At 38.1% G+C, this 26,888-nt stretch overlaps 1 protein-coding gene across 1 annotated transcript in view; it reads right to left on the reverse strand.

Moving 5' to 3' along the window:
• ENPP1 (ectonucleotide pyrophosphatase/phosphodiesterase 1) overlaps nt 1-26,888 on the reverse strand; it is a 61,176-nt gene that overhangs the window by 6,917 nt on the left and 27,371 nt on the right. Inside the window, exons 6-20 of the mRNA XM_086632077.1 lie at nt 25,933-26,030; nt 21,580-21,659; nt 20,072-20,191; nt 18,925-19,034; nt 16,890-16,955; nt 16,501-16,573; nt 13,988-14,096; nt 12,727-12,858; nt 11,141-11,172; nt 9,873-10,000; nt 8,725-8,794; nt 6,905-6,992; nt 3,623-3,798; nt 3,057-3,108; nt 525-679 (exon numbers count right to left, since the gene is read on the reverse strand). Coding sequence (XP_086488203.1) covers nt 525-679; nt 3,057-3,108; nt 3,623-3,798; nt 6,905-6,992; nt 8,725-8,794; nt 9,873-10,000; nt 11,141-11,172; nt 12,727-12,858; nt 13,988-14,096; nt 16,501-16,573; nt 16,890-16,955; nt 18,925-19,034; nt 20,072-20,191; nt 21,580-21,659; nt 25,933-26,030 — 1,489 coding nt within the window. The remainder of the gene's footprint in view (nt 1-524; nt 680-3,056; nt 3,109-3,622; nt 3,799-6,904; nt 6,993-8,724; nt 8,795-9,872; nt 10,001-11,140; nt 11,173-12,726; nt 12,859-13,987; nt 14,097-16,500; nt 16,574-16,889; nt 16,956-18,924; nt 19,035-20,071; nt 20,192-21,579; nt 21,660-25,932; nt 26,031-26,888) is intronic.

Raw genomic sequence — 26,888 nt, forward strand, 5'->3', positions numbered from 1 at the left:
TTTATCTCCACCGACCTCTTCTTTCCCCTCCAATCAGGATGATCTTGTGAGAGAAGGACGGGTTCAGGGCATGAACAGTTCAAGATTGTCCAGAGATTATTTTTTCAAAGAGTCCTGCCACGTTACGGACGCTGCTTTAAGACCACGAAACCTGAGTTGAGACCTGACTTTAAGGACAGCACTGGCAGACTGCTACAGCAGACCTATGCTGCCAAGCAGGAAGGCAGCGCAGACTCAGAGTGTCTATATCAACGGCAATGGGCTCCTCACTTCCTGGTGGATCTGCTCGCTCTGGAGGCAAAACTGCAGCTCACTCTGAGAAACAGGAAGGAGCCAGAGCCAATCGTTATTAATATAGGAAAGTGAAGAAAAGCTCATACAAAATTACTCTTTTTATCTCATGTGGTTCTACTTAGTTCCCTGGGAGATAATATCACAAGCAGATCTAAGTAGCATTTGGGAACAACTGACATTGAAGCTTTTTGCCTTTCAAAGTCGCTTCTTACCTTTCTGCAGATACTTACATCTTTGTTAACAGTGTATGCGCTCCACAGAGACATCCTGTAGTCCTTGCTGTACCCACTCACGTAGCGGTAATGGTAAAGGAGGCAGTAATTATGTCTCTTCTGCAGAACCTTGGGCCGTCCGTAGGGCAAATTAAGTTTCTCTGTCTTCTTAACTGCAGCAAAAATAGTGCTTGTTACATTTCAGTCAATACTCGTTGTTCAGCATCTGCCTCTTTTATACACCTAAGGTCGCCCCAACTTCCAATTGCCAAACGAATAGAGAAGTCACGGTAACGGAACAAAAAAATAAATCCTTCTATATCAAAGGTATAGTTTCTATGCTAAGGCAATAAATTAAATAACAAAACCAGTATAAAACAATTGTTTAAACTTATACTGTACAAATTAAGTTTCTATTTAAAACAAAAACATGTTGCCATTTAAAACAGGAGATGGATCTAGGTTGCAAATTTAGTCTTTGTTGACTTCATGTTTCAATTCAAATACATAATGTGGAATCTGCTTCTACGTAACATTTAGATGGGACAGTAACCAGTTGTGGTGATGTGAAATCTGCCCAGGGGACTATTTCAGGAGAAACCACAGCGTCATATGTAAAAGTGACACTTAAAGAACTAAGAAATACAGAGATCTAAATAAAGAACACAGCGAAGTACTGGTTGGATTTTCAGATGTGCAAGGACTTGCTTTATGAGTGCGACAATCACAAAAACTTCCTCCTCCAACTCTCATGGACCACGTCTCTTTAGAAAGTTTGTATGCAGAGAAAGATACGTCCAAATGTTTTATGTATGATATTGCACAGGGGTTTTGGCAGACTCGTGCCTAAGGCATTGCCTGTTTATCGGCCAACTACTGCATCCAATGGAAGAGTGGAGAATTTCCTTTAAAACTGTATCATAAAGAAGTTATGTGTCATCAGCAGAGGGTAAGTGATTAGATAGAAGCTGAAAAGTAAAGCGGAGTTAGCAACAGAATTACTTTAGAGTTAATACCAATTATCTTAAAGAAAAAACAAAGAAGTAACAAAGCAGAGTCATAAGAAACATGTGCTCTTGCAATCACCTACTGCAGTCAAATGTCAGCGGAAAGTTTCAGTTTTTAAACCCTAAAGGTAGACTTCAATTTCATCAAAACATTGAATATTTAAATTTTTTGCCAAGTGGAAACAAAAAGAGTAAGTTTTGAGTTCTCTGATGTAAAATAAAAACTGAGGAAAACTAGCATATCATGAAAGTATTTTAAAATAACAAAAACATTACTTTGCTGTTGAAAATGAAAGTATTTTTAATCATTACATGACTGGAATTATAAAGAAGGCATCAAAGTATATTTTCTATTAAATAGGTCACTAACATTCACAAAATATGCAGAACTAGAATTTCAAGTTTTCACTAGGGAAAGAACTTGAGCAATGAATGCTGCAGGTTTTTTTCCACAGTAACTCCACAACACAGAAGAAAAATGTCAAGATTATGACATTTATTTCTCCACCCATGGAGGAAAAGACAAACAAGTCACTTTTTTTTTTTTTTCATGAAACTAAAAATGCAGTTAACAGTTTGTTCTTACACGTTACATTATAGTAACTGGATTTCATCTTGTTGCTTTCATGAGTGTTACAACACAGTTATTCTAAAAGGGTTCTGAGATGCACTTAAGAAGATGCTCTGTTTTTAGTGAAAAAGATTCAAGAAAGCTCTATCCACTCTTTGTGCCAGGACACACTACACAAATCAACAGAATCCTCAAATTAGACCTGTATAAGCAGCAAGTACTGGATCCTGCCTGTAACTGGCATTTAAGTCCAGTTCTTAAGAGTGAGCTACAGTGAGTTGTCACCAAATACAGTTTATTTGCATAAGAAACAAGGTTTTATGAACACACAAGGCAAGGTCTCTATCAGCCTATTTCTCTTTCTGACAGCCTAATCACCTTGATTTCAAATTTTAAGGTATTAGCACCAACAGCTACATTTTGACTTACCGTTTTCATTATTTACTTACTGTCTTACCTGCTTCATGCTCAAAATAGTTTATTTGGTTTTATGAGTCATAAGTATGTTTACAGACTTGCAAATTAAAGGTCAAACATGGCATGTTCATGTCCAAAGAATGGAAATAAACCATAAGTAAAACAAGCAACAGCTTAAGACTCTGTAAAGTGCCCCTTATGCTTCATGAAAAGTATGCTGCCATCGTAATGTCGGTATTTGCTGGGATTTCTTAACAGATACTTCCCCATACACCATGCTTATGCTTCCCATTCTGGAATGCTCATTAGTTCAGTGCTGGAGAATTCAAAAATAGCAGATAATATATGTGCCATAAAGACACATGTATAAGGATATACATTTATTAAAGAACAAATGGTTCAGTAGGGCTGTTTTTAAAAACCTCAGAATTATAGTCCCAGAGAATTTTTACCTCCTGTCTTGAGATTTGCTCAGAAGTTTAGACACCAAACACTACATTTTTAATAATTCTTACATTTTTGTCATAATTTTATATTACTATCTAAAGTTCTTACCTTGTACTTCAGTGAGATTTAAACGCTGATGAAAGTCCCTTATTGGCAAGTCCTATAATTACAAAACAAAACCAGTGAGATTCTACAAAGCATACTATGAACCACAACTACACTTAAAGTAGTAAATGTAACACCTGTCTTGCAAGTTATCGCTACACAGAACTCACTGACAGCCACTGGAGAGGGGCCATGGAGAATTTGCAGAAACAAACTGGTTTTGCCACAAGCAAATCTACAGCCTTGAAAAACCACAGCCCAAACACATAACACTCACAGAAGGGAAATTTCAACATAATTAAGTGAAGCAAGCAAGAAATTAATTCTTTCCCCATCAAAACTTGTTTCTGTGGCATCTTCCAGGCTCTTCAGAGCTGAATATGTCTTTACCTAAGCAAACTGCAAAAAACAAATGCACCCACTAACCCCAGGCAAGATTTGATTTTGAAATCAATAGTAGGGGACTGCAAAACTAGTGGGTAAAGATAAATGCTGGAGAATCCAGAGTTTCACTCTTTGAATACAACACAGATATCTGCCTCCACAACTTTAACCATTTCAGTACTTACTGCTGTCCTGCAGGAGCAACCAAGGCTCACTGAAAAAGCTCTTTGTCCCACCACAGAGCATTCAGAAGGGTGGCTTGTTTCTTTGGGATGGTGGGGGGTGTAAACAGGGTTCCTTAAAAGATGGTTTAGGCGTCCATGAGTTCCATTGTTTGGGGCTGGTTTCAAATCAAGTAAATCTATGAGAGAATTCAAATGATATTAACAGGATGAGAAAGACTAATTCACTGCTGCTTGTCTTGTGATTACAAGTATGAGTGAGTCTATAAAGCTGCACTGCTTGTTGCTCGTAACACCCAAAAGGGAAAGCAACGTAACCCTTTCAAAGGAAGCACACATGTTCTTAGCCAGGACTCAGGATGGTATTAGTGTGCTTGAAAAGAAGGACAGAACAAGCACAAAAAACGACAGAGGCTTACATCTGAGGGGAAGTGAACTTGCAGCATCCAAACTTGCAGCGGGGGACAATGGGAATCTCAAATACATGAAGCTAGTGAGCACATAACATTGAAGCTTTAGGGAATAAGTTTGAAGGCTTTTTGTTTTGTTGATTTTTTTTTTTTGGTGGTGGGTTTTTTTTTAATTATCTGAAAATTAAATACATAAGCTTCAGTTAACAAGCATCACTAAAGGGTAAAGCCATGAAAGAATCTAGACAGAACATAAGTTCTGCTTGTCACTTAGGTCTAAAATGTTAAGCTTCAAAATTATCAAAGTAGTCTAACCACAAAAACCATCTCTATCCCACAAACACCTGAATCTCTGCCATTAAAGTAACTCAAACAACTAAAAACTGCTTGCAACCAATGCTCAGAGAGACTTCAGATACCTTCAAAATATTGAATAGAACAAGTCCTACTTCATGCTTAATCCTTGCTAGCATTTACAGATTTGTTGTTCTTCCAATGAACTTATACTCAATTTATGAAATGTTTTCAAAACATAGCAGGTGATGAGACACACTTGTATCAAAAACTTTGGTATCTACATCACACACCTAGAGCACAAGAGTTCAGAGCCAAACTTCCCTTCCTACATGCAGGAACTGAACACATCTCTTCTTGCACTGTGCCACTCATATGATAAAGTAATTTCCTCCAGATGCAGCTGTTTTGCCTCAGAAAGAAGAATAAAACAACCCTTCTGATCCTAGCAGTCCCTGCTCCAATGAATACATCACACGAAGCAGTGAAAAATCAAATCAGAACCAGTTGTGGAACTCAGGTCCCCACTTCAACAACTAAAGTACATTGTTATGTTTCTATGATTTCAAGTGGAGCATCCAGGAATTCACAAAGCCCCAGAAATCCTTAAGTCTGGCAAACAGGAGTTGAAATTCCCTAATTCAGATAAGACAATTAGTTGTACATGTCTGGTGCTCATGCTTTAAGTGCTGAGATATTGGACAAATCAAAGACAGTATCTCTTCTTTGGCTGCACCTTGCAAGAAGGTGCAGTCAGGCACCTCCAAGAGAAACCCTAGAGCTCCAAACGACCAGTGAAAGAAGATGCCTTTATGCAGTCTAGAAAGCACCTAAGTCCTGGGCAACAAAAAGGATGAGTAAGTCACCTCACTTAATTTTCCATCTGAAAGTTAATGTGCTGCCTTTTGCACATCTTACGCTTCTAATTCTTTCAATACAGGATGGAGGAAATCTAGACCTCAATGACTTCACTTAAAACGTCTGGTCTGTCACTGGACTTGCTTCACTGAGATGCCAATAAGGACTCTATCCCTCCAATGCAGGATACATAGAACGGATCGGAGGGCACAAGAAGGTGGTTAAAGGTCAACCATGACATGAGAAGACAGCAATGCATACAAGGGTGAGAGATACAGCTCCTGACAATGGCCTGTTTCCTATTCCAGCAAGGAACTTAAACACGTGGTATAAATGTGGTATACCTGAATATTGCCACTGATCTCAAGCATGTGCAGTGCTCCCATGAAGTGTTTTCTGGATCAAACCCTTTGGTAGTACTTTGTCTCTCACAGAAGCAGATGTTAGAGCAAGTATAGATCCTGGCAAGAGAGAGGAGGAGGCAGGAAATAATGGAAAACAGGTGAAGACCTCAAGGAGAATAAATGAACAGGAAGTGGTAGAACTAGTGACAGACTTCTGGAGAAATCATGAAATACAGAACAAGGGAAAAGGGACAAAGGAACAAGGAGTCACAGTAACATTGTGTTTCAAAGATGGAAAAAAGCACGGCCACAAGGTGTCTAACTTTCAGAAAGAAACACCACTTCTCTGGTGCAGTGTAACGCATGGTGTCAGAAAATAAAGCGAAGAATATCTGTATATGGAGTGCGTGTCTGCGATCCTCAGATACAGAAGCAGACTGCATGGAACAGATACCAATCATGAATTATAGAGTGACACCAGAGAGGAATAAGAAATGGGAAACCAGACTTTTGCTGCTATGCAACTGACAAGGCAACTAGCTCTAGAGCGAGACTCCAAAGCCATGGGACTACAGACTAACAAGACAGTTGCAGTCCATAAAAAGACAAAAAAAAAAGTGCATTTGAAATAGCTGTCATATTAGACAATGAGAAAGGGCAGGGAAACATCCAAACTTAGTATTAAAAGATACAATACATAAATTGAACAAGTGACACATACAATGATGCCTTTGGGAGGCTGTTCATCATATAAATCAAGTAAACGAAAATTATAAAATCTAAATTTTATCTGAATTAAAAACCTATTTAAATCGAGTAACTAAAATTAAAAATACGGTAAAGGAAAACAACAAATAAGAAAACACATGACAAAATACAAGGAATTGTATTATAAAAAGCAGAGGGAGTGAGTGACTCAGGCTTTCTGGAAACGAGCTGCCTGGCAGCTGCACCCATACCCATTACCATGCTTGTTATTTATTGTTCTGCCCGGATAAGGATACGTGAGTGATTAATCTGATAAAATGTCCAGTTAGATATGACAGAGAAATATCCCTTCTTCTTGACAGTGGAGAGATGGCGAAGCAGTCAGTTTTAGTAGCAGTGAGTCAAAGCACCAGCTCAGGAGCAGCCAGAGACAAGTGGAAAGCAGAGATACAAGGTGGCTTGACTGGGAGATCCTAAATAGCCACTTGTCACTTAGGAGCTGGACCCTCCGCAGAAAAAAAATCAAACAGCTTTTTATTAGTGAAAATCAGCAGCAAGTCTTCAGGACAAAATTCTAAGGACACTTAAAAAACCTGTTATTAGAAGATTTACAATGCCCCAAAGGTATTATATTTAACTGAATAAATATGACCCCTATCAACTGTACTTACCACACATTAAATTATATACTTCAATGTTTTCAAATGGATCAACTTGAGTATGAAACTTGAATCCTGGTCCAAACCCAATAAAGATAGCCTAGGATTTACAGAGAAAAGTAAAGTGGAACTCTGTTTAAGACAAGTCGAAATGGAAAATATCTTCATACTCAGAGAGCATTTACTTCCAAGAACTTAATCTTTACTTTACCAACATAGTATGGATCAAGTCAAGAGCAAGTTTTTTCTTTAAAAAACTAAATGTATAAGAACAATTTTAAAAAGTAATGAAAGAGTATTAGAAAACCCGATTCTGTCTCGTTGCCTTTAAAAAGTTGCCTTCAGCCATTTATGAAGTCCCTTGCTCTTCCCTGCTTTTGAAGAAGTTAAATTCATTTTCTTGAATGCCTTAAGAAATTTAATGGAAATGTTGAGCCAAAACAACCATCACTTCTCACACCCTGTAAACGATTTGGAAGCTTTTAACTTAAGGCTGTAGGAACCTCGGTTGGTAGCAATGTTTTAAATGGTTTAAGCAACAGCAAGATCCCAGGCTTCTACGCCTGGTTTGCAGCTGTTCATTCTTCTTCCCGCACCACTTCCGGAGCTGTACTGGCACAAGCCATTGTGCAGCCATACAGCGAAACTGACCCAGGAACCCAGCCAGCTCAAAAAACTTTTATTTTCCTGCTGGCTCTTTTCCTTCTGGTTCAGCTCCTCGACCTACTTAACTCCACAGCCATGTGAAGCTTACGCTATCACAGAGCAGGGTTCGCTGCAGGAGTAAGAAATAGGAGGCAAGGGCAGCAAATATTCAAACTGAAGTGCTGAAAAACAGATTGCTTTTAAACTTGTCCTGAGATATTCGACTTATTTTTAATTAAACGAAACAGACTGCACCCATCTGTAGCATCAAGATATTGAATGAGTGATGAATGCTTTGCGCTCTGTATAGCATTTTCCTAGGTAAGATCTCAAACTCTTCACAAACAATGCAATTGTCTCAGATTTCATAGCCGTGTGGCAAAAATAGGGGCTAAAACCTCAACTCTAACGTCTTTTTTGAGATTAAAGCAGAAGGTAGGCTGTCATTCTGCAACTGTTGATACTAAAATCTCTAGGCTAATAATTTACTTAACAAGCTTAATTTGAACCAGATGAGGCAAGAACATACTGCTTCCATCCTGCTGAACTAGGTCCTTACACAGTATGACATTTATGCTGCTGTAACACTAACTACAAAAAAAAAATTATATCTGTTTTAAGATCAATCAAGGATGCTATGAACTAGTTGACAATTCCAAATCTGGCAAAAAGTTTGAATAGAGTCAACCTACTGAAAAAAATTTACACAGTCAAACTGTAGCAGAGAGAGAATACACTAAGCTGGCATCTGGCATGGTGTGGCCTTGCTGGTTGTAACCCATTACAAGGTACCCTATCAACACATTTTCCATCATCAAATTGGGGAAGAAAAGTAGGCCTGGAAGGGTAAACCAAGACAGGATTTGATGAGATTAGTTTTATCTTTTCCTGCTTTTGAATGTTACAACAAAACAACTCGGCACAACTTTATGCTCTTCCCAACACAGTGAACTCTCCAGGGTTAGTCCTGTTGGATTTTTGCTCAACTCTTGTGACAATAGAATCCCACCCTGTGTGGGTTACCCAGCATGTCACAGTAACAACCATAAAAATGCTTGATTTTTTTAATTGCAGACGGAACAGTGTCACAGATCTTAAAAAAAAGAACTAATCTCAACACCCAGCAAACACAACATTCAGAAATAGAAGGAGCTAAAAATAAGAGCTAGCATAAGTTTAAGTCTCACCTGCATACTGGGGAAGCGATTGTCTGAGCCATGGAATCCACCTTTGCAGCTTTTAATCTCAAGCTGTTTCCTAGTAAAAATTCACAGTTTATATAACTCACACTTTACAAATCATATCAGTATAAAATACATTCATCGATGCATTGTTTACTTCTCTATTTAAAGACTTTTAGAGGCTTGTCCATGGGAATAGAAAGTCTTTAAGCTCTGGAGGAGAATGCCTTTAAAATCAGAATGATAGTTTTCTCTGCAAACGTTATCCCTGTGGAATTCTCAAGAGTCCATCACAGTAATTTAAAGTCAAACATCAGATGACATATAAACAAGATGTTTGTTCTCAGAATAATAGATTTTCACTTCACTATCATTTGGGTAACAAAACTTTACAGTACTTAATATAAGTAATTTCTTAAGATATTTATTTGTTTTTTAATAAAAACTGTAAATTTGGAGCATTCAGCTGGTTATCTTAGTTTAATAAAAACAAGTCTCCAACATATGCCAGGTCCATACACACCATTTTAATGTGCACAGTTCTGGCAACCCAAACTTGATTTGCATGACTTGCACACGCATACAGTGTTATACAACAGGACTTACTGAATAGACAGACTGAAAAATCCTTGGAGTATCACAGAAGTGTTCAAAATTATATTATTATAGCAGATGCGACTATTCTGGGAGTTGTAAACCCATTGATCAGAACATGCAAGGTAATTAACAGTAGCGGGCTCAGTAAATTCAAGGTATGCCAGTCATAGAATCAGTCTTGAGCAATCCACTAAGTTATGCACATACTTAGCTGTCATGAATCACTTTGGAAATCCCTAAAGCATGCCAAGATGTGCTCAAGTATCTGACAAAGTGGACCTTAGTTTCTAACGCTCACATCACTAAGCCTGCCACTACCTGCATACTCAGCAGAGAGCGTATCTGTAGCTGCCAGTTCAGAAACGAGCCTCCTCAGGCCAGAAAAAAACTGTAGAGAAACACGTGCACTGCTTCTTTGCAACGTCTCTTTTCTATCACAAACAAGAATACCACGCTCCAATAGCTATCATTGAGCTCTAAGCATCTGGAAGAGAAAAGCTATGAGAAAACAAGAAATTATTTGCTATATAATCAAGTACTGAACAACTGTAACTTACCTAGCAAGCTGCCATTGGGAGTTTAAGTAAAAGTGCAATGGTTCAATCCGATCGTTATAGGAATAATGGAAACGCTTGGGTAGCAGCTGTTTCATATAAGCTTTGAAAGGCTGATTTGGTTCTATGCACTGAAATGTTTAAATTAAAAATAAAATGTACATTTCACCAAACTTTTGCTTATGTCATGCACAGTTCTTATAAAGCTCTTCTATTCCAAAGGGTCTTCAATAACTTCCACTAAGGACAACAGGACTCCATCAGGTTTGGAGTTATATGGTCTGGGACATAAATATTAATAACTATTTAAATAACAAATACTGACTGTTTTTGCACTTGATAATCATTAGAAGAATATTTATATCGCATTATGGACATAACTTACTCTTTTTTTCCTTACAGCCTACAATGGTACAGAAACAAACAATACTGCTTAGAATTAATAAAGAATTACCCTGAGACATGAACATCATGATACCTTCACAAGTGATATGAGACTATCCTGTGCAATAATTCTATAGCTCTCTAATACAGAAAGTAACAGACATTCAAAGAGTTTTTAGATTGGTCATTCAGGGACAACTAGATTTTTCCACCAACTAAAATCCATTAATGCTTAAAAAAACCAACCACAAACAACAACAAACAACCTAACAAAACACCCCTCTGCTGTAACACTGCAATTTTTGAATAGTGAAGTCATCTATACTAACAGCATAGCTCTCACCAACACTGGTGTCTGCACAACTAAGAGGCAAACAGATTATGGTGCAGGGATAAGAACAGAAGTCAGGTACAGAGCAGAAAAGCAAATTCCTTAAGCTGGAACTGATACAAAAAAATAATTAATTTATATCCTCTCTCAAAGCTGTTTATCAAAAAGGTGTGAGAAAGAAAATCTTATGCTTGTCCAGAAAATGGAGCTGAGCTTTACACTGACTTGGCCCTCAGCCAGCATGGTCCAGGTACACAAGTTCTTCAGTTAGAAAAGCAACATGATACAGTGCTAGATAAGAGTTAGTGAAAAGAAACAAAACCAAAACCTTAGTTAATGCACAACCACAGACAGCCATATGATACCTTACTCAACTTTGACCACCCCTTCCCCTGCATGGAACTACTCTTGTTGTTGTCAACTGTATAGCATATGGAAAGTTACTGATTCAAAGTCCAGATGCTATGCAAGCAGCCCAGCAAACAGCTGATGCAATGAAATGCCAGTAAATGCCAGTAGAAATTAAGCTAGAACAAACAGGTAAGATGACACTTACCGTGAGGTTTCTGACAATGCCTTCGTAATTAACTGGAAGAATCATATGTAAGAATTAGTCACCTAAGTTAAAAAAAAAAAAAAAAAAAGACGTAAAATGAAAGCATTCCCATCATGTAATATAATTACCTTTGTTTCAAAAAGTTCCTGGACATAAGAAATTAATTTTTCCACAATGAAAACCATAGGGAACAAAACAATCACTAAACTGTCAAGCTATTGCTTTTATGAAATTTTAGTTCAGTCTCTCCTCATCTTGCTTACTTATTTAAAGCTTTAAAATTTTAAAGTATATTAGCCACAGTTAGAAAGATAATCCAATAAGTAAGTTTTCACAAAAGAGGCAGTTGAATGCTGTGCTAATCAAGCTGGATTCTTCCTGCTTTCTAATTAACTTCTAAGGAAAAAGAAACAAATACAACAATCAGGACAGCAGTTTTATTTGGCAAAGCATCCTTAGAAAGGCAGCCAAGTGCAAGCTGGCTAAGGTTCAGATGCTTAGACTCAAGCCAAAAGGGACCATTACATCATTTAGTTTGACATCTTGTGTAACAGGCCCATTACATTTCACACAGTTATTCTGTCCGGAGTCTGATATCCAGTACTTGACTAAAGCACACAAAGGATTACACTGGCAAGGGAACCATTAATAATTCCTGCAGAGATACAGGTATATGCAGCCCTACTAAGACAGCTATACTACTTCATAAAAAACAGTGCACGTATCAAAAGCAGGAGATAATCTGCTTTTCTTCTTCCTGAATTTGTTTATCCAGGGAGAACCTGGAATGGCATTTAACTCCCATGTTCTCCAAGGAAACATTTAAACCAGTTTAGAATAGCATCAAGCAATGACGTAAACAGGACAAAGTCACTCGGGTTGAGGCCTACAAGTTATACAGGGCATGGAGAACAATAATCTAGATAGGAAAAAAAAAAACACACAACTATGAAACATGAAGAAAACACCTTCATTCAACATTAAAAAGTACCAAAAACTGCAGGCATTAAGTGTTCACCTAAAATGAGACTGCATAATGAATCAAAGTTTAAAACATTGATTCTTACTAAGTATCATCTTATTTATTTTTATTTGCAGTTTACTCAACTGCTGTCAGGCCATTTGGCCATTTTTTTAGTAACTAGGAAATATATTAATACCCATGAAATAATATGTAAAACATATTAACAATCTCACATTCTTTTAAGACAAAAATATTGCATGTTTATACATAAACTGGTAAATCAGGAAATGAGGTGAGACATGAGGGGGGGATTTTTGGGCTATGCTGAGCACCAAAGACCTGGTTCAAAGAAACGCCATTCTCAAAGCAAGAGAATGTGCAGCTGGTCACTCTGAGGCAGCTTGCAAAAGCAATCTGTAGGATTCAAACACACTTTCAGACCTGCAAACAGTCTTTAAAAGCACAGGTGTGCTACTCAGTACTTCCTCTTCATCATTATCCAGGTTGTCCCCAGTTGACCTTCACTCGAGTTTAGCAATGGAATATGTGGATCCTAAGTTTGTATTCATAAAGTATGAAAGCATATAACTGAGTAACAAAAATTAGTTTAGCAATTACATACAAGAGAAATACTCATCTGGAACATTATTAGGTCTTAGGCGAGCTGCAGGACCAGGCACTACTATGAAATCTTGAACATCATCCAGATAGCTGTTCAGATACGCTGTCTTTCTGCAGCTCCCTGCTTCCATCCCTGCAAAGGAAGTAAATTGTATTTCAAAATGCGAATATCAATGTAGAGTCGCCTTGCTGAGGAGACATGTAACTTAAATTGTAGAAGTCAGAAATGTAATTTCTCAGGTCTTTCTCAGCAATCCCAAGACATCTGATCCAAGGAAACAACAATACTTACGTGTGGAAGAAAATAAAACATTACATAGATACACACAATCAGCCATTTCCTCAGCCGAGAAAGACACTCCAATTGAGTAAAAAGGCAAATTTTGTTTTCTGAAGGGAAAGAAAACTTATGAGCCTAAGAACATGGTCAGACCAAATATTCACATAGCCCAATATCCTACCTAACAGTGTTCAGATGTCTAGAGAAATACCCAGAAACACAGCACTTATGGACTGATCTTTCTCCCGATGTTCCTTATCAGTTTCCAGAAGTCAAAGGAACTTCAAGTTGCATATTGCACTTGAAGTTTTACTTTTAATACTTCGTGACAGGTTTACCCTCCATTAATTTCATAAATATTTTTTAACCTGTATAGATATTTAGCTTGGATCATTCCTGGTGGCAATGAGTTCTGCAAGTCAGTTCTGTGCTGCATAGAAGTGTGCTTATATCTTATTTGTCAGGAAAAGCAGAAAAAAGTTACTGGTAAAATATACAACTTACTATAGAAAAACTATTACAGAAATAAATCAAAGTTTCATGTTCACAGCCTTCTAATAATGGATATGGGAACTGATAACTGAAGAAGATATGACTTGTATTTTCACTTCTTCAGCAAGTCACGAAGTATTGCTGTGTAGTGTAGTTAAAAGACAGAATAAAATGACATCTACTTTTTACAATTCACACTTTTTTATTCTATTTCTTTTATCATCTGGTAATGATCACAAGAGGAATGAGGAATAAAATATGAAAATTATTTAATCCCTCCCTATGTTCTCCACTCCTTGTCCCCCATAAAATAGTCTCATTCTCACCTACACTGGTTATCTATCAAAACATCTTGATATTATAAAAACATAATCTCTAGGTATTAGCTGCTTCGTTAACCTTGCCAGAAACATGAAAGTATAAATTCAGAATATTATTTTATAAAAACAGCTCTTCAAAATGGTGATATATTTTATAAAATCCAATTTACCATGATCTGATATAAAAATAATGTTCAGGCATTTATGCAAGTTCATTTGCTTGAGACCATCCATCAGCATCCCTACTATGTTGTCTACTCTCTGCAATGCCATAATGACCTGCAGGACGAAAACAAGAACGTAAAGTAAGTGTTCAATCACTTCAATTAAAAAACTAAATCTACTCACTATCCCTAGAAATAAATTTAACTGTAACAGTATATGCTAATAAAGAATAAGGAGCTCTTCTCATAGACCATTCAAGGCTAGACGCAGTCCTGTGCACCAGGGACCTAAACCAGTGCAGTAATCCCCAAACTCATGGCAGGGAACACACATAGGGCACACTGAGAAGACAGGAGACTTACAGCATTCTCAACACCCTGTTACACCTGCTTTTTGCTATTCCTACTTCTCTCAGTTGTACACCCTTTAGATGCATAGTCTTTACTTCTTCTGAGAACAGAAGTACACACCTGTACTGCTAAATCAAAATGGGAGCCTGCAGACTGCCTAGCACCTGCACTGCTCAGGGCTGCCTCCATCTACAGAAGACTGGCTATATCCACACTACACAACTCTTGGCCCCAAGTATTTCTGGGCCCCACACCGTAATTAAAACACAGCTATACATTCTTACCTGTTATTTCAGCTGAAGATGCTTAAAAAAACAAAACAAACATCCCACAAAAGAAAACCAACCCAGATTATAGTCAGTAAGGAAGGTTTTAAAGTATGGAATGGAGGATGTTTGTTGCATTACAAGGTGCACGACCAAGGACAACAGGGAATATCAAGGAGAGCAGATGCTGATGGAAAAATACTAGAGGACTGAAGAGAATAGAGGGAGCCAGGCCTGCAGCGCTCTTCCTCAAAATCCCTGTTGTAAGAGACCCTGGAACAAACTGTCCTTGAAATTGTGACTGGATATTAGTCTCAGAGGAAACTAGTTTAAAAGGGACCTTCTAGTAGCCTTCCAGTACCTAAAGGGGGCCTACAGAAAAGCTGGAGAGGGACTTTTTACAAGGGCGTGTAGTGATAGGACAAGGGGCAATGGATTTACGCTGAGAGGAGGAGGAGATTTAGATTAAATTGAAGGAAGAAATTCTTCCCTCTGAGGGTGGCAAGGCACTGGAAGAGGTTGCCCAGAGGAGTTGTGGATGCCCCATCCCTGGAGATGTTCAAGGCCAGGTTGGATGGGGCTTTGAGCAACCTGATGTAGGGGAAGGTGTCCCTGTCTGTGGTAGTAGGTTTGGAACTAGATGAGCTTTAAGGTCCCTTCCAACCCAAACCATTCTGTGATTCTATGAAAAAGTCAAAGAACAAGCTAAGAGTCTTAACACTGTTCATGATCAGGGGTCCGGTGTTCAAGCTCACTTGTGTAGGTACAGCTGCTGGGTCTACTTTTGAATACTTGCCAAGTAAACAAAACGAAGTATTTTTAAATCAAGTCATTCTGTTACCTCATTGACCTATTTGTATAAGCTATCTTGCTTTGTGTGAACAAAGATGAGAAGCTCCTGAGGAGATTACGTACAAACCCTCAGAGTCTTCCTCTCCAGGGCATTCCTGACATATAGAACTTCGGATCCACTTATTAACCAAAGAAAAGGATAACCAATTTAAACACATTCCCTGTACTGCAGTTCCAATTAGTTGTCTGCTACTTCACTGGGCACTTACATTCATCTTACAGCTCCTTACAGGAACAGTAACTGCTCATACCTCAAGAGAAATTGGCAATAGCTTTTTACTGTTGTCACCGCTGAGGTTAAATACCCAGTTAAGGCATCCAAACTTCCTGACCATTGAAGACAGGAGAGTTTTACAATGTCCCTGAATTTCCAAGGGCTTTTTCTTTTGTCTTTTTCACTTTGGTTTGTTAAAATGTAAAGCTATTTAGTACTTTTGAAAGCAGCAGCAGTCCCAAGGACTTATTTATACAATAGGTACACCACAGACTGTGATGGGGTGAATGTCCCTTTTATCACTCTCTTTCCAAGAAGACATAAAAATTTAATAGCAGGGAGATAAGACCAATATTCATTTAACCTTTGCACAGAGACTGGTGGAAAATGAATGATAATTATAACATGAATACCTAACCACCAAAACTTGGACTATTGTTATAAAAATGTCTGTTCTTGCTAAGTTGAAAGTATACAAACTTTCTGTCCCTCTCTCCTCCTCCTAAAATCAACACAAAGAACTGCTAGGAGCAGACAAACAACATACAAGACATATCCAAACACGCTTTGGCAATTTAGAAGTTATTGAAACAAAGAAAATAAAAATCAGACTTAGTAAACAGACTGTTTATTACATGCTTTGTATCAATGTCAATGATGGATGGGCTGTCTAGTCACAATTTTTTTTTTCCCCCCTAATAAGCATACTGAACATGGTCTTGGTTAATCTAAAGTGAATGATGGAAGTTTATTATAGAGTCAGAGCAAAGCTTCAAATAAAAAAAAAAGAAAGAAAAAGAGAAGAAAAAAAAAGAATAAACTACAAGACTACTTACTCCGCTGCTTACTGGTCCAAACTTATGGCCTGAGGAATCAGGTTCTTCTAAATACAGAGTGTAAAAGTGTGGTCTATATCAAACAGTACCAAAAATGTAATATTTTATATACACGTTGAGACAGTTTGAAGAGATTATATTATTTCAACAATGGGTATCAAATATTGGAAATAATGCTATCATTCAAAGGAAGGACACATAAAAGGGAAATAGATAAACGTAACTTAATTAAAAAAGATTTCAGTCATAGAAACAGGCTTGCATTAAATAATATTTTAACATTGTTAGAATAATGCGTAAGATGTTGTTTAAAACAGAAATCATATTGCCAAAGTAATTAATTTCAATACCACTCAAACAGGAACTTACACTTGCAATTGTATACCTACCTTTCATCTTCAGGTAACTGCAGCCAGCGAAGGACAGTCACCACCCTTTCTTCAAAGGGGATTGAGCTGTATCAGAACAATAAAAGATCAACCAACCATGTATTTTCAAGAGCTAAAAAAACTTTAGTCACACATTACAAAATCAACATACTTCAGCAGCGAAAAATCGAATTCAACTGGACACCAATAATGGCTATTTAGTAGGATGCAAGTTTATCTATGCTAATTGCCTGTGACTCTTCAGGAGTTAATGGCCTGATGTAAAGTTCCCTTGAGTATTGACGCCATTGATTGTGATGTGATTAGAATACAGCTCCCAGTATTATAGAATCATAGAATCATAGAATGGTTAGGGTTGGAAGGGACCTCAAAGATTATCTAGTTCCAACCCCCCTGCCATGGGCAGGGAAACCCTCCACTACACCAGGTTGCCCAAAGCCTCATCCAGCCTGGCCTTGAAAACTTCCAGGGATGGGGCATCCACAACTTCTCTGGGCAACCTGTTCCAGTACCTCACCACCCTCAATGTAAAGAATTTCTTCTATCTAACCTAAATCTGCCCTCTTTCAGTTTAAATCCGTTGCCCCTTGTCCTATCACTACACACCCTTGTAAAAAGTCCCTCTCCAGCTTTCCTGTAGGCCCCCTTTAGGTACTGGAAGGCTGTGATAAGATCACCCCAGAGCCTTCTCTTCTCCAGGCTGAACAGCCCCAACTCTCTCAGCCTATCTTCATAACAGAAGAAGAACACATTGCTTGTGTTTATTATACAAAGACAATAATTGGCTTTGATGTGCAAAAATCACATGCAGGTTTTCATTCCTTATTAAGTTTTGAAAAAGTTTTGGGTGGGAGGGGCTGCTTTTTTTTTTTTCCCCTAAGCGTTTAAACAGTTTGTACAAGTTCCCGTACAAGTTGCAAAGTAGATACTTTGTCAATTACTGAAGTAGACCAACGATAAGCATATTGACCTGTAACAACATGAGGCACCAATGAAATTAGTAATTCAGCTACGTAACACAAGTTAAGTAACAACGTACAAGGTCCTAGAGAAAAAATGTAGGTAGCAAGTCAAGAATCAGAACTTCCATGTGCTATGAAGGGTGTAGGAAGAGAAAATTATCTTAGGAAGATGGAAATGACAAGTCTGATTTCTTGAGCAGGATTTGAGATTATTTAATAAACTGGTGATAAACAGATTTATGTAGAATTTTCATCAGGCAGAAAACATTTCACTGCAGCGAAGAATCATAGAATCATAGAATGGTTAGGGCTGGAAGGGACCTTCAAAGGTCATCTAGTTCAACCCCCCTGCAACAAACAGGGATATCTCCAACTAGATCAGGTTGCTCAGGGCCTCGTCCAACCTGGCCTTGAATGTCTGCAGGGATGGAGCATCCACCACCTCTCTGGGCAACCTGTTCCAGTGTTCTACCACTCTCATGGTAAAAAATTTTTTCCTAATATCCAACCTGAATCTACCTCCATCTATTTTAAAACCATTACCCCTTGTCCTATCACAACAGGTCCTCCTGAACAGCCTCTCCCCATAAAAGAAAGAAAGAACTATTACTGACTGAAATGTGACTGCCTTCATGTGAAATATTTTCAGAATTTGCAATGAAAATGGTTTTATATCGGAACAATTCACCACAGTCAACAGTAAAACTTTAGTTTTCATGGACAGTATCACATCAAGACCTGATCCTTTCACCATATAAGAGGTTTGGATTGAATAACTCCAAACACAGTCACAAAAAGATTTTTTTAAATAGAAACAGAAAAGCACTAAAGCTTCAAAGCTGGCTGCTCTTAAAGTTGATTTTTCACATCTTTCCTGTAAAACGTTTGCTGAGGAATGACAAAATGATTAGAAAAAGAATCTACATTATACTGAAACAAAATGAATTGGATCCTATCTTTTTACATGTTATGTACAGTTATTCAGAAAAGCAGGAAGAAAATCTTACAGTTTCTCTGGCATCTGTCCCATTGCAACAATTCAACATTTATCCCAGGCACAGGAGTTCACATACCTGTTGTACTTTTTATAGAGGTTTGGAAAGGTTCCATTAACTGCTACGTCTGACCCCGGCCAAAAGAACGTACCCGCTTTCAGACCTTGGTACATAGCCGTTAGCCATATCTGCAGGAGAACAATCGCCATCATTAGCACAGGCCACTGAACTAGCTGAGCAACTGCCAGACCCACTACCACCCCCACCAGCTCCGCACCTTTCAGCAAGAATCAAAAACTGAAAACGTAAGTGGAGCCCTCTGGACAGCCAATCTCACGTGTCATCGCTATCTGCGGTCCAGATACACCTTGCAGCCCGATTCCTTGTGGCAAACACTCGCATCCCTTCTGCCACTACACCAGGGGAGCCAGGACAGAAGTCAGAATCATTAGCTCCCATGGAGGGCACCGTAACGGGATGGTAGAACAATGGCAGAACACCAGGAAGGGGAAGCGTCTCAAGAACAGTGAAGCAAGAAGGGGTGGGAATGTTCAAAGGACCTATGCCTCACATACTCTGAAACATGGGAGCAAGAGTTTGTTCAACTCTTCTGATGTTCCTGCTGATCTCATGATTTGCAGATTTCTGTCTGCCTTCTGTGTGTTTTCCTGCCTGACTTGCACACCACTTTCTACTCATTGGCCTGTAAAGTCTACACTTGTGTATTTTCCTAAAAAAAAAAGAAAAAAAAAAAGCAGTCCTCCCCATATTACTACACTTTCCCATGTCACTTTATTTTGATGACACATTTGCCATAACTGTATGATTGAACTGAGACATTTTCTTTTAAAACCACATCTTTAGACTTAGTAGTAATTTGGGCAGAGTGTAGACCTTTAATACTGCTTATTACTAAAACTAACTGGTCTGTCAATTTCAAGCCCACTTCATATTAAAAACAGAACAAAATCTGGTATCTCTATTAGTTATTTTCAACTGGTTTTCTCCTCAGAGAAAATTACATTTAAGTTCAACAAAATCTGTTACACTGTTTCATTTGTCATTTTGCAGCTCTAGTATGGCAATTCCTAATCACGCTGAGTAATGCTTCTTGGCTGACTTAGAAGTACCCTCTGTACTCTTTCCACATCACTATGCATCCAAACGATATTAAGTAACATAACAACACGCTGATGTACATTCTCAGCAGTGTATTCATACTCACAGGCTGTCCTTGGTACCACTGTGGATTAAACTTCTCTTCACTTTTAAGGGTGAAGGATACATTTCTTTTGGGGTCGTACATCTTGTTATCAATTACACCATGAGATTCAGGATACAGCCCCTGGAATCGACATATACCTTGTCACAAAGTTATAAAGAAAAAGAACCTTCACAAGCAGATGTCAGTTAGATAAATGTGTCCAGTGAATGTGACTTTTACTTCACCAGTACCTCAAGTCCCAAATTTAACAGTATCACACTTACTGTTGCTACCAAGCTCTACCTTCCAATTTTTAATGGTTTCTCACTGAGATTAAAAATATAAAACAGCAACTTGCTCTGGGATCAACTGAAAGACACCACCTCAGTTCACACACGTGTTATACCTTTAGTACCAGTAACCTATCCCGGACCTCCACCACATGATCAAAAATCAGGGTCTTCAAAGGAGAATTGTCTATCAGCAGGTGAAAGCTCTAGATCTACTTGAGGCTAACCATTACATAAGCAGTGAAAGAAGTGCTCAGAGGCACCAGAAGTTCAGTAGTTTTTAACAGACTTTGTGCTCTGCCTTCAAGCAGGCTAGCTCCTTTTTACACTAAAGGATATAACACCACCACCACCATTAGGACCCTGATAAACACCAAGGTCTGCTACTTTTCACAAGAATGGGGAGCTGAGACAAAGATCTATACTGTATTTAGGGACACTCTCATACGGTTGCAGGGCATGATTAATGCCTCTTAGTTGCATACTCAGTCATGGATATTCAGGAGGATTACACAATTAAACGTATAATTCCTGAACCTGTGCTCCTCACTTACCAAAAGACAGTCCTGACAAACTGGGAAAATAAGAAAGAAGGTGCAGATCCTCAAGTATTTGATTGAATTTTAGTTCTGATATGATGAAACTGAAAAGGATCTGCTGGATTCCAATCCTGCATTAGGTGTTGAAAACCTCCGTTTTTCTTTTTTCCTCCTATACGCAGGAGGTGATAAATTTACAAGATCAGTTCTGTGACGTTTCTACCCGGGTTTGGGTACAGTCCGTCACAGAGTCACTGTCATTGTTATGTTCAAACCTTTCTTTTTATTTCATGCTCTTCTTTGCATCATGTCAAGCTACCTTAAAGTGGAACAAGGCTGGCGGTTTAAAGGAGCCAGGCTGCTCTCACTCCAAGAGAGAGAGTTGCAATTTAGTGGAAATATTTACTCAAATGAGGAGTTGCAGATTGATGTGACTTTCCACCTATATGGGAATTCTTGCAGCTACTCCTGGAAGGACTGGATTGCTTAATCAGATTAGATCTGACCACTTAGCTGTAGTGTTATATAATGACTGTCAATCTAAATTAGATAAAGAGTATAATACATACATTTTCATATTCTCAAGGGAAATCCTATTATTTTAATAAAGCATCGAAGAAATATACTATTCCCTTGGAGATAACTTCATAATGAACAGTTTCTTCAGTAGTGGAGACATAGAATATACAGGAATTCTTACTGTGACGATGGAGTAATGATTGGGAAAGGTTTTTGAAGGATACACTGGTCTCATACTGGAAGTGTATGTTCCACATTTCTCTAGAGAGAGGAAGAAAGAAAAAAATCAGCAAAATTACAGAAATAAAATCTCTTGCAAATTTCCCTCATGAAGACATACACGTATAAAAAAGAAAAAAAACACACCACAAAAAACCCCCAAAAACACACCAGAAAAGAGAAAACCAAAAGACATATCCAGACATAGATAGATAGATAGATATAAAAACCCAAAAGATATATCCTTTTCAGTCTTCAAAATTCTGAAATGAATACTTTATTTTTCTTCCCATGTTTATTCACAGGTTGAATAAATGGCTATTAATACAGATTTTATGTATTCCTAATGACTGACAAAATCTTTTTTTTTTTTTTTTTTATGAAAAGCATGCATAGATAAGAATGAATAATCAAAGAAATCACACCCTCCAAATCTGCCCTGGTGTGTGGTAGACACATTAAGTCTGCAGCTTAAGACCAACTAGCTACTTCACTCTGGGTGCTCCCAGAGATGAAGCGGCCACGGGCACAGTGGTGCCCTGGCTTTCAGTCACCTGTTAAATCACTATTTATTTTGCAGCCTCCTTTTTGTTTGTTTGGGGTTTTTTTTGGTTGTTTTTTTGTGTGTGTGTGTTTTGTTGTTTGCTTTTTAACTTAAAAATGTATTTTTTAATCAAAAAAAACAACAACAACCAAAAAGCCATAAGCTTTTACTCTAGGCTGAATCTCATAGATTTCATAGATTTCTAGGTTGGAAAAGACCTTAGAGATCATCCAGTCCAACCATCCCTAATCCCCATTAAACCATATCACTAAGTAGATCATCCACCCTATTCTTAAACACATCCAGGGATGGGGACTCAACCACCTCCCTGGGCAGCCTATTCCAGTGGCTGACAACCCTTTCAGAGAAGAAATACTTCCTAACATCCAACCTGAATCTCCCCTGACTAAGCTTATACCCATTTCCTCTTGTTCTATCACCCATCACTAATGTAAAGAGCCCTTCCCCCACCTCCCCACCATCTTTTCTCAAGTATTTGTAGGCTGTAATCAGGTCTCCCCTCAGCCTCCTCTTCTCCAGGCTAAACAGCCCCAACTCCCTCAGCCGCTCCTCATAAGTTTTATTTTCCAGCCCCTTGACCAGTTTAGTCGCCCTTCTTTGGACTCGCTCCAGGAGCTCAATATCTCTCTTAAAGCGAGGGGCCCAAAACTGGACACAATATTCCAGGTGCGGCCATCTCAAAGTTTTCTTTATCTTGATATAAAAATGATAGGTTTTTAACAGGATTAGTGCACAGTATTTACTAGTATGCAAAGTCATTAGCCAGGCCAAAGCACTCAAGCAAACTTTACTTAAGTGAGGTACCTAAATTTCCTCAGGCAGATGTAAGGGCCCTGATTTTCAGAAATAAAACAAAAAATGCTTTAAAAAAAAATCCTTCATTAACAACTTAAAAAATACTATGTGATAACCAAAACCACTTCAACTGATGCTAAATAGACAAAAGTGATGACCCTATAGAAAGACCACCACTGGGCTGTCTGGGTCATTATATATATTAGAAATAAAATAGAAATAAAGTTTTGATAAGAAGTGTAGTATCAAGGCACTTTGAACTCATTGGATTGGGGCTTTGGATTAGATCACAGTTGAAATAATCAATTTCAGCTAACTGAGATAAAAAGAAGCCAAGCCAGAAAAACAAATCCTCTCAAGTTACACAGACATTCTCTCCCACATTTGTGTTCTGTAGTAACAAATCATCACTTGTACCCTTTTTGCTACTGCACCACACTTGACATATTTCAGTCACTTCCCAATTTGTTGTTGATGCTGTTTTCCAAAATTGTAATTTTTTTGTGGGGGTGGGGAGGTTAGGGTTTTTCTGTTTTGTTTGTAAAGTAAGAGAAAAACACACTTAATGCTTTTGTATTGTCCGAAATCTTAGGGGGTTTTGCTGGGACTTTCCATAAGAGCTATCTTTCTTCTTTTTGGCTTGTTGCCTTAGTTAGTCAAAGGCTAAAGAAATCCTCCTTTTGGATTAAATAGAAACTATGATATCACAACATACAAGTATGTGAAAATGTCTTCTCAGAAGCCCATGTGCACACATTGTGGCTATGCCTGGGTTCACCGAAAACCCTCAGCTCCATGCTGAATTACCCACCTTCCAGCGGGCAGCAGAGAGCGAGCATGTAATAAAATCTGCTAAAAGTGAAATTGTGATATTGTCTTACAGGTATCTACTCTAACAGATTTCTCCAAGGAGACATCAAAATTTCATTGTAGACATGGCGGAATTAACAGGACTAGATAATGGGAATATTTTTATCTAACAGAATGCTGCACTTGTTATCAAGTGTTTTAAAGAGGAAACTCCAGAGATTTAGCATGGTTCTAATTGAATAGACAACTGGGCAGTCCAGTAAGTTACTTAATGCAAGTAACTGTTCACTGCTTTGTAAATGTTGTCATTAATAACTCTCTCTTTTTTGAACATTTACTAGTCCTACAAATGGATAACTATGAACTTCAAAAAAATCCAATACAGTTCTTCAGCAATACATAATATTCAAGCAATTTATCCATTATTGTTACTTGTCTGCCACAGAGGAACAGATTTCATTACCCTTGTCTGCAGAGTAAAATACTGTAGCAGTATTTACACACTCATGGAAATATTTATCTTTACAATACGACTGCTTCCACCATTTTCAGTGTCTAGACACATGGGACATGATGCACATGGAGATTTGAAGCCACAGGCCCTTAGAGTGTCACATGATATACTCTCCAGTGACACCAGTTTTCATTCATGAGACTGTTTTTCTCTTACTGAAGAACATTTGCCTTATCTGAGCTTTTCACCCACCATTTTACTATGATAAAAAAACCCCACATCTAGAAAACAAGAGCTTGTAACTAGAGAAAGCTGAAGATCCTGTAGTATATCGTATCATAAAAGTCTTCTATCATACTACCAAAAAAATGCTCCAGAATAATGTAGAATTCTAGACATAACGCAGAAATAATATTTTTCACTCAGACTGTTACTTATTTTACTGTGTCTAAAACATGTACTATTAGACATTCTGCTTTTAGAATCCTTTAAAAACATAAGTTTTGACCATCAAAAACTCCATGGTTCTGAATAAGTGAAGTGACATTGATGAACATACTAAGATATTTGTATTTCTTAGTGGTCAGAATTTGTCATGGGCTCAGTGAAAAGAGAAACACAAGTTTATTAAGAATTCAATGAGAGAAGTTGTGCTGTAGACTATCCAGATGAAAGAATGAAGAAACTTTACTTGTCGAAGTGGATGTCACAGTCTGGAAGTCCTACAGCTGCTCTGTGGCACCATTATCCTTTATCTCACTCAGAGCTGTAACCATTTGTAACAGCCAGCCTCTCCTCATGATGCCCAAGAAGTTTGCTTCAGTCAGAATTTTTTATAACTGCATCTAATGAAATTCTTTCAAATGCCTCATTTTATTCTAACATGGAAAAGGAACAAAAAAGCTAAAACCTCAAATACATCTGTGAATTGTTATCCTCTGGAACAGATCAAGTTGTAACAACCACTGTACAAAAAAGCAAGTATTTTTACTGATTTATTTTTAGTCAAACTGAAACCAGCCACCCCAGGTAGTAATTTATGAATGACAAGAAGATTGGTATATTTTTCAGACAAGAAATGTCATCGGTTCTTTACAGACCACAGCCAAAATAGAGACAGGAAAAGTAACTAAAGTTACTTAGACACTACAAGGCTCAAGAAAGTACATATTTTTTCCCTAGCTTTTGTAGTGTCTTACAAGGCTCTCATTTCTTCTGAAAATGTTTGCTAAATGAAGGTTTTCACAGATTCAGCACATTCCTACCAGCCCTTCTATATCACCTGTTCCTAATCTCTCTCTTCTCTTTTTTTTTCAAATATAATCAAATGCTTTCTACCTTGCTTTCCATTTTCCAAAGCCATTCCACCTTAATGAGACAATATGCAATATAGAGTAGGTCTACTTTTATTTCAAAGAAATAAAGTAAGCTCACAGAAAAACACATCCACCTCCTAAATATAGGAAGGGTTACTTACTAATTTTTAAGGTTTCACTGAAAACCCAAAGGGCACTTTCCTCACGTCCTCCTTCTCTTTGCCCTTCCATCGTCCTACACTGCAAGTTCTCTGTGCACAGTTGTTATTTAGGCCAACAACTTCAATTTCCACGGAAGAAGAGTGAGGATTTTAAAGGGTAAGCATAGTTTCAGGTAAGACATCACAATGTTGTTTAGACAAAGAAACTACTCACGTAATTTGCTAATAACAGGTAGAAGTCCACCCCAAGTCTGCAAATATTCTGCTCTGAAGCCGTCCAATGAAAATAGTAACACTGGAGACTTGGTAAATCTGAACAAACAGAAATCGAAGTATTAAAAGACATACTCTGAGAAATAATTTCCTATCACTTATTTCAAGAAAGTTTCCCCCGCATCATGGGGATGGTCATTATGGGACTATAAACCAGGCCAAGCAGGTAAGTCCTCCTAAGCAGGTGGGCCTGCAGGCTGGTGCAGCGGTGAGCAGACCAGCCATCTGGTCCCTCTGCTCGTAGTTGGGCACAGCAATCCTGCCCAAAGAGGCTGAGGATTGCAGTAGGACGTGCACAGGGAAATCGTGACAAGGCCTGATTTCACAAACACCCATAAAACACAAGAACAAGACACAATGCTCTTGTAATCCATATGGTGAGTTTGGTACTCCTTATCTTGAGATCAGTCTCACTGGAGCAACACTCAGCCCTTCCAACTCCCCCACTCCCCCATTCTGAGTTAAGAGCAGCAAAAGAAGAAAGGCAGTGTGAAGCCATGGCTTTCCTTTATTCACTTTGCTTCTGAACAACTTGTAATCTACCTCAAAAAAATAAATTTATATTTTTACATATACGGTGCACAAAACTGTAAGAAAGTCTAATGTACAGGATATGTTAAACCAGCAACTATGACACACGTTTTTCCTCTCCTCTTAAGGATTACTTAACAAAGAAGAACTTGGTTACTGTACCAGAAGTACTACGAATCTCCAAACTGAAAAATGTTGCCCTATGACTAGAACACTGTAACAGTATTTCTGCTTGGAACTTGACAGATAAATTAAGAAACTGATTTCACTGGAACTAGCAAAAATAAATTCTCGCCTTCTAGTCTCCACAGGACCTACGTTTTCCAGCCTTGACTTGTTGCCAGCTTCAGCCCTGTTCAAACAATT

This window comes from Tauraco erythrolophus, chromosome 2 (assembly GCF_009769465.1).
Source record: "Tauraco erythrolophus isolate bTauEry1 chromosome 2, bTauEry1.pri, whole genome shotgun sequence".
NCBI lineage: Eukaryota > Metazoa > Chordata > Aves > Musophagiformes > Musophagidae > Tauraco > Tauraco erythrolophus.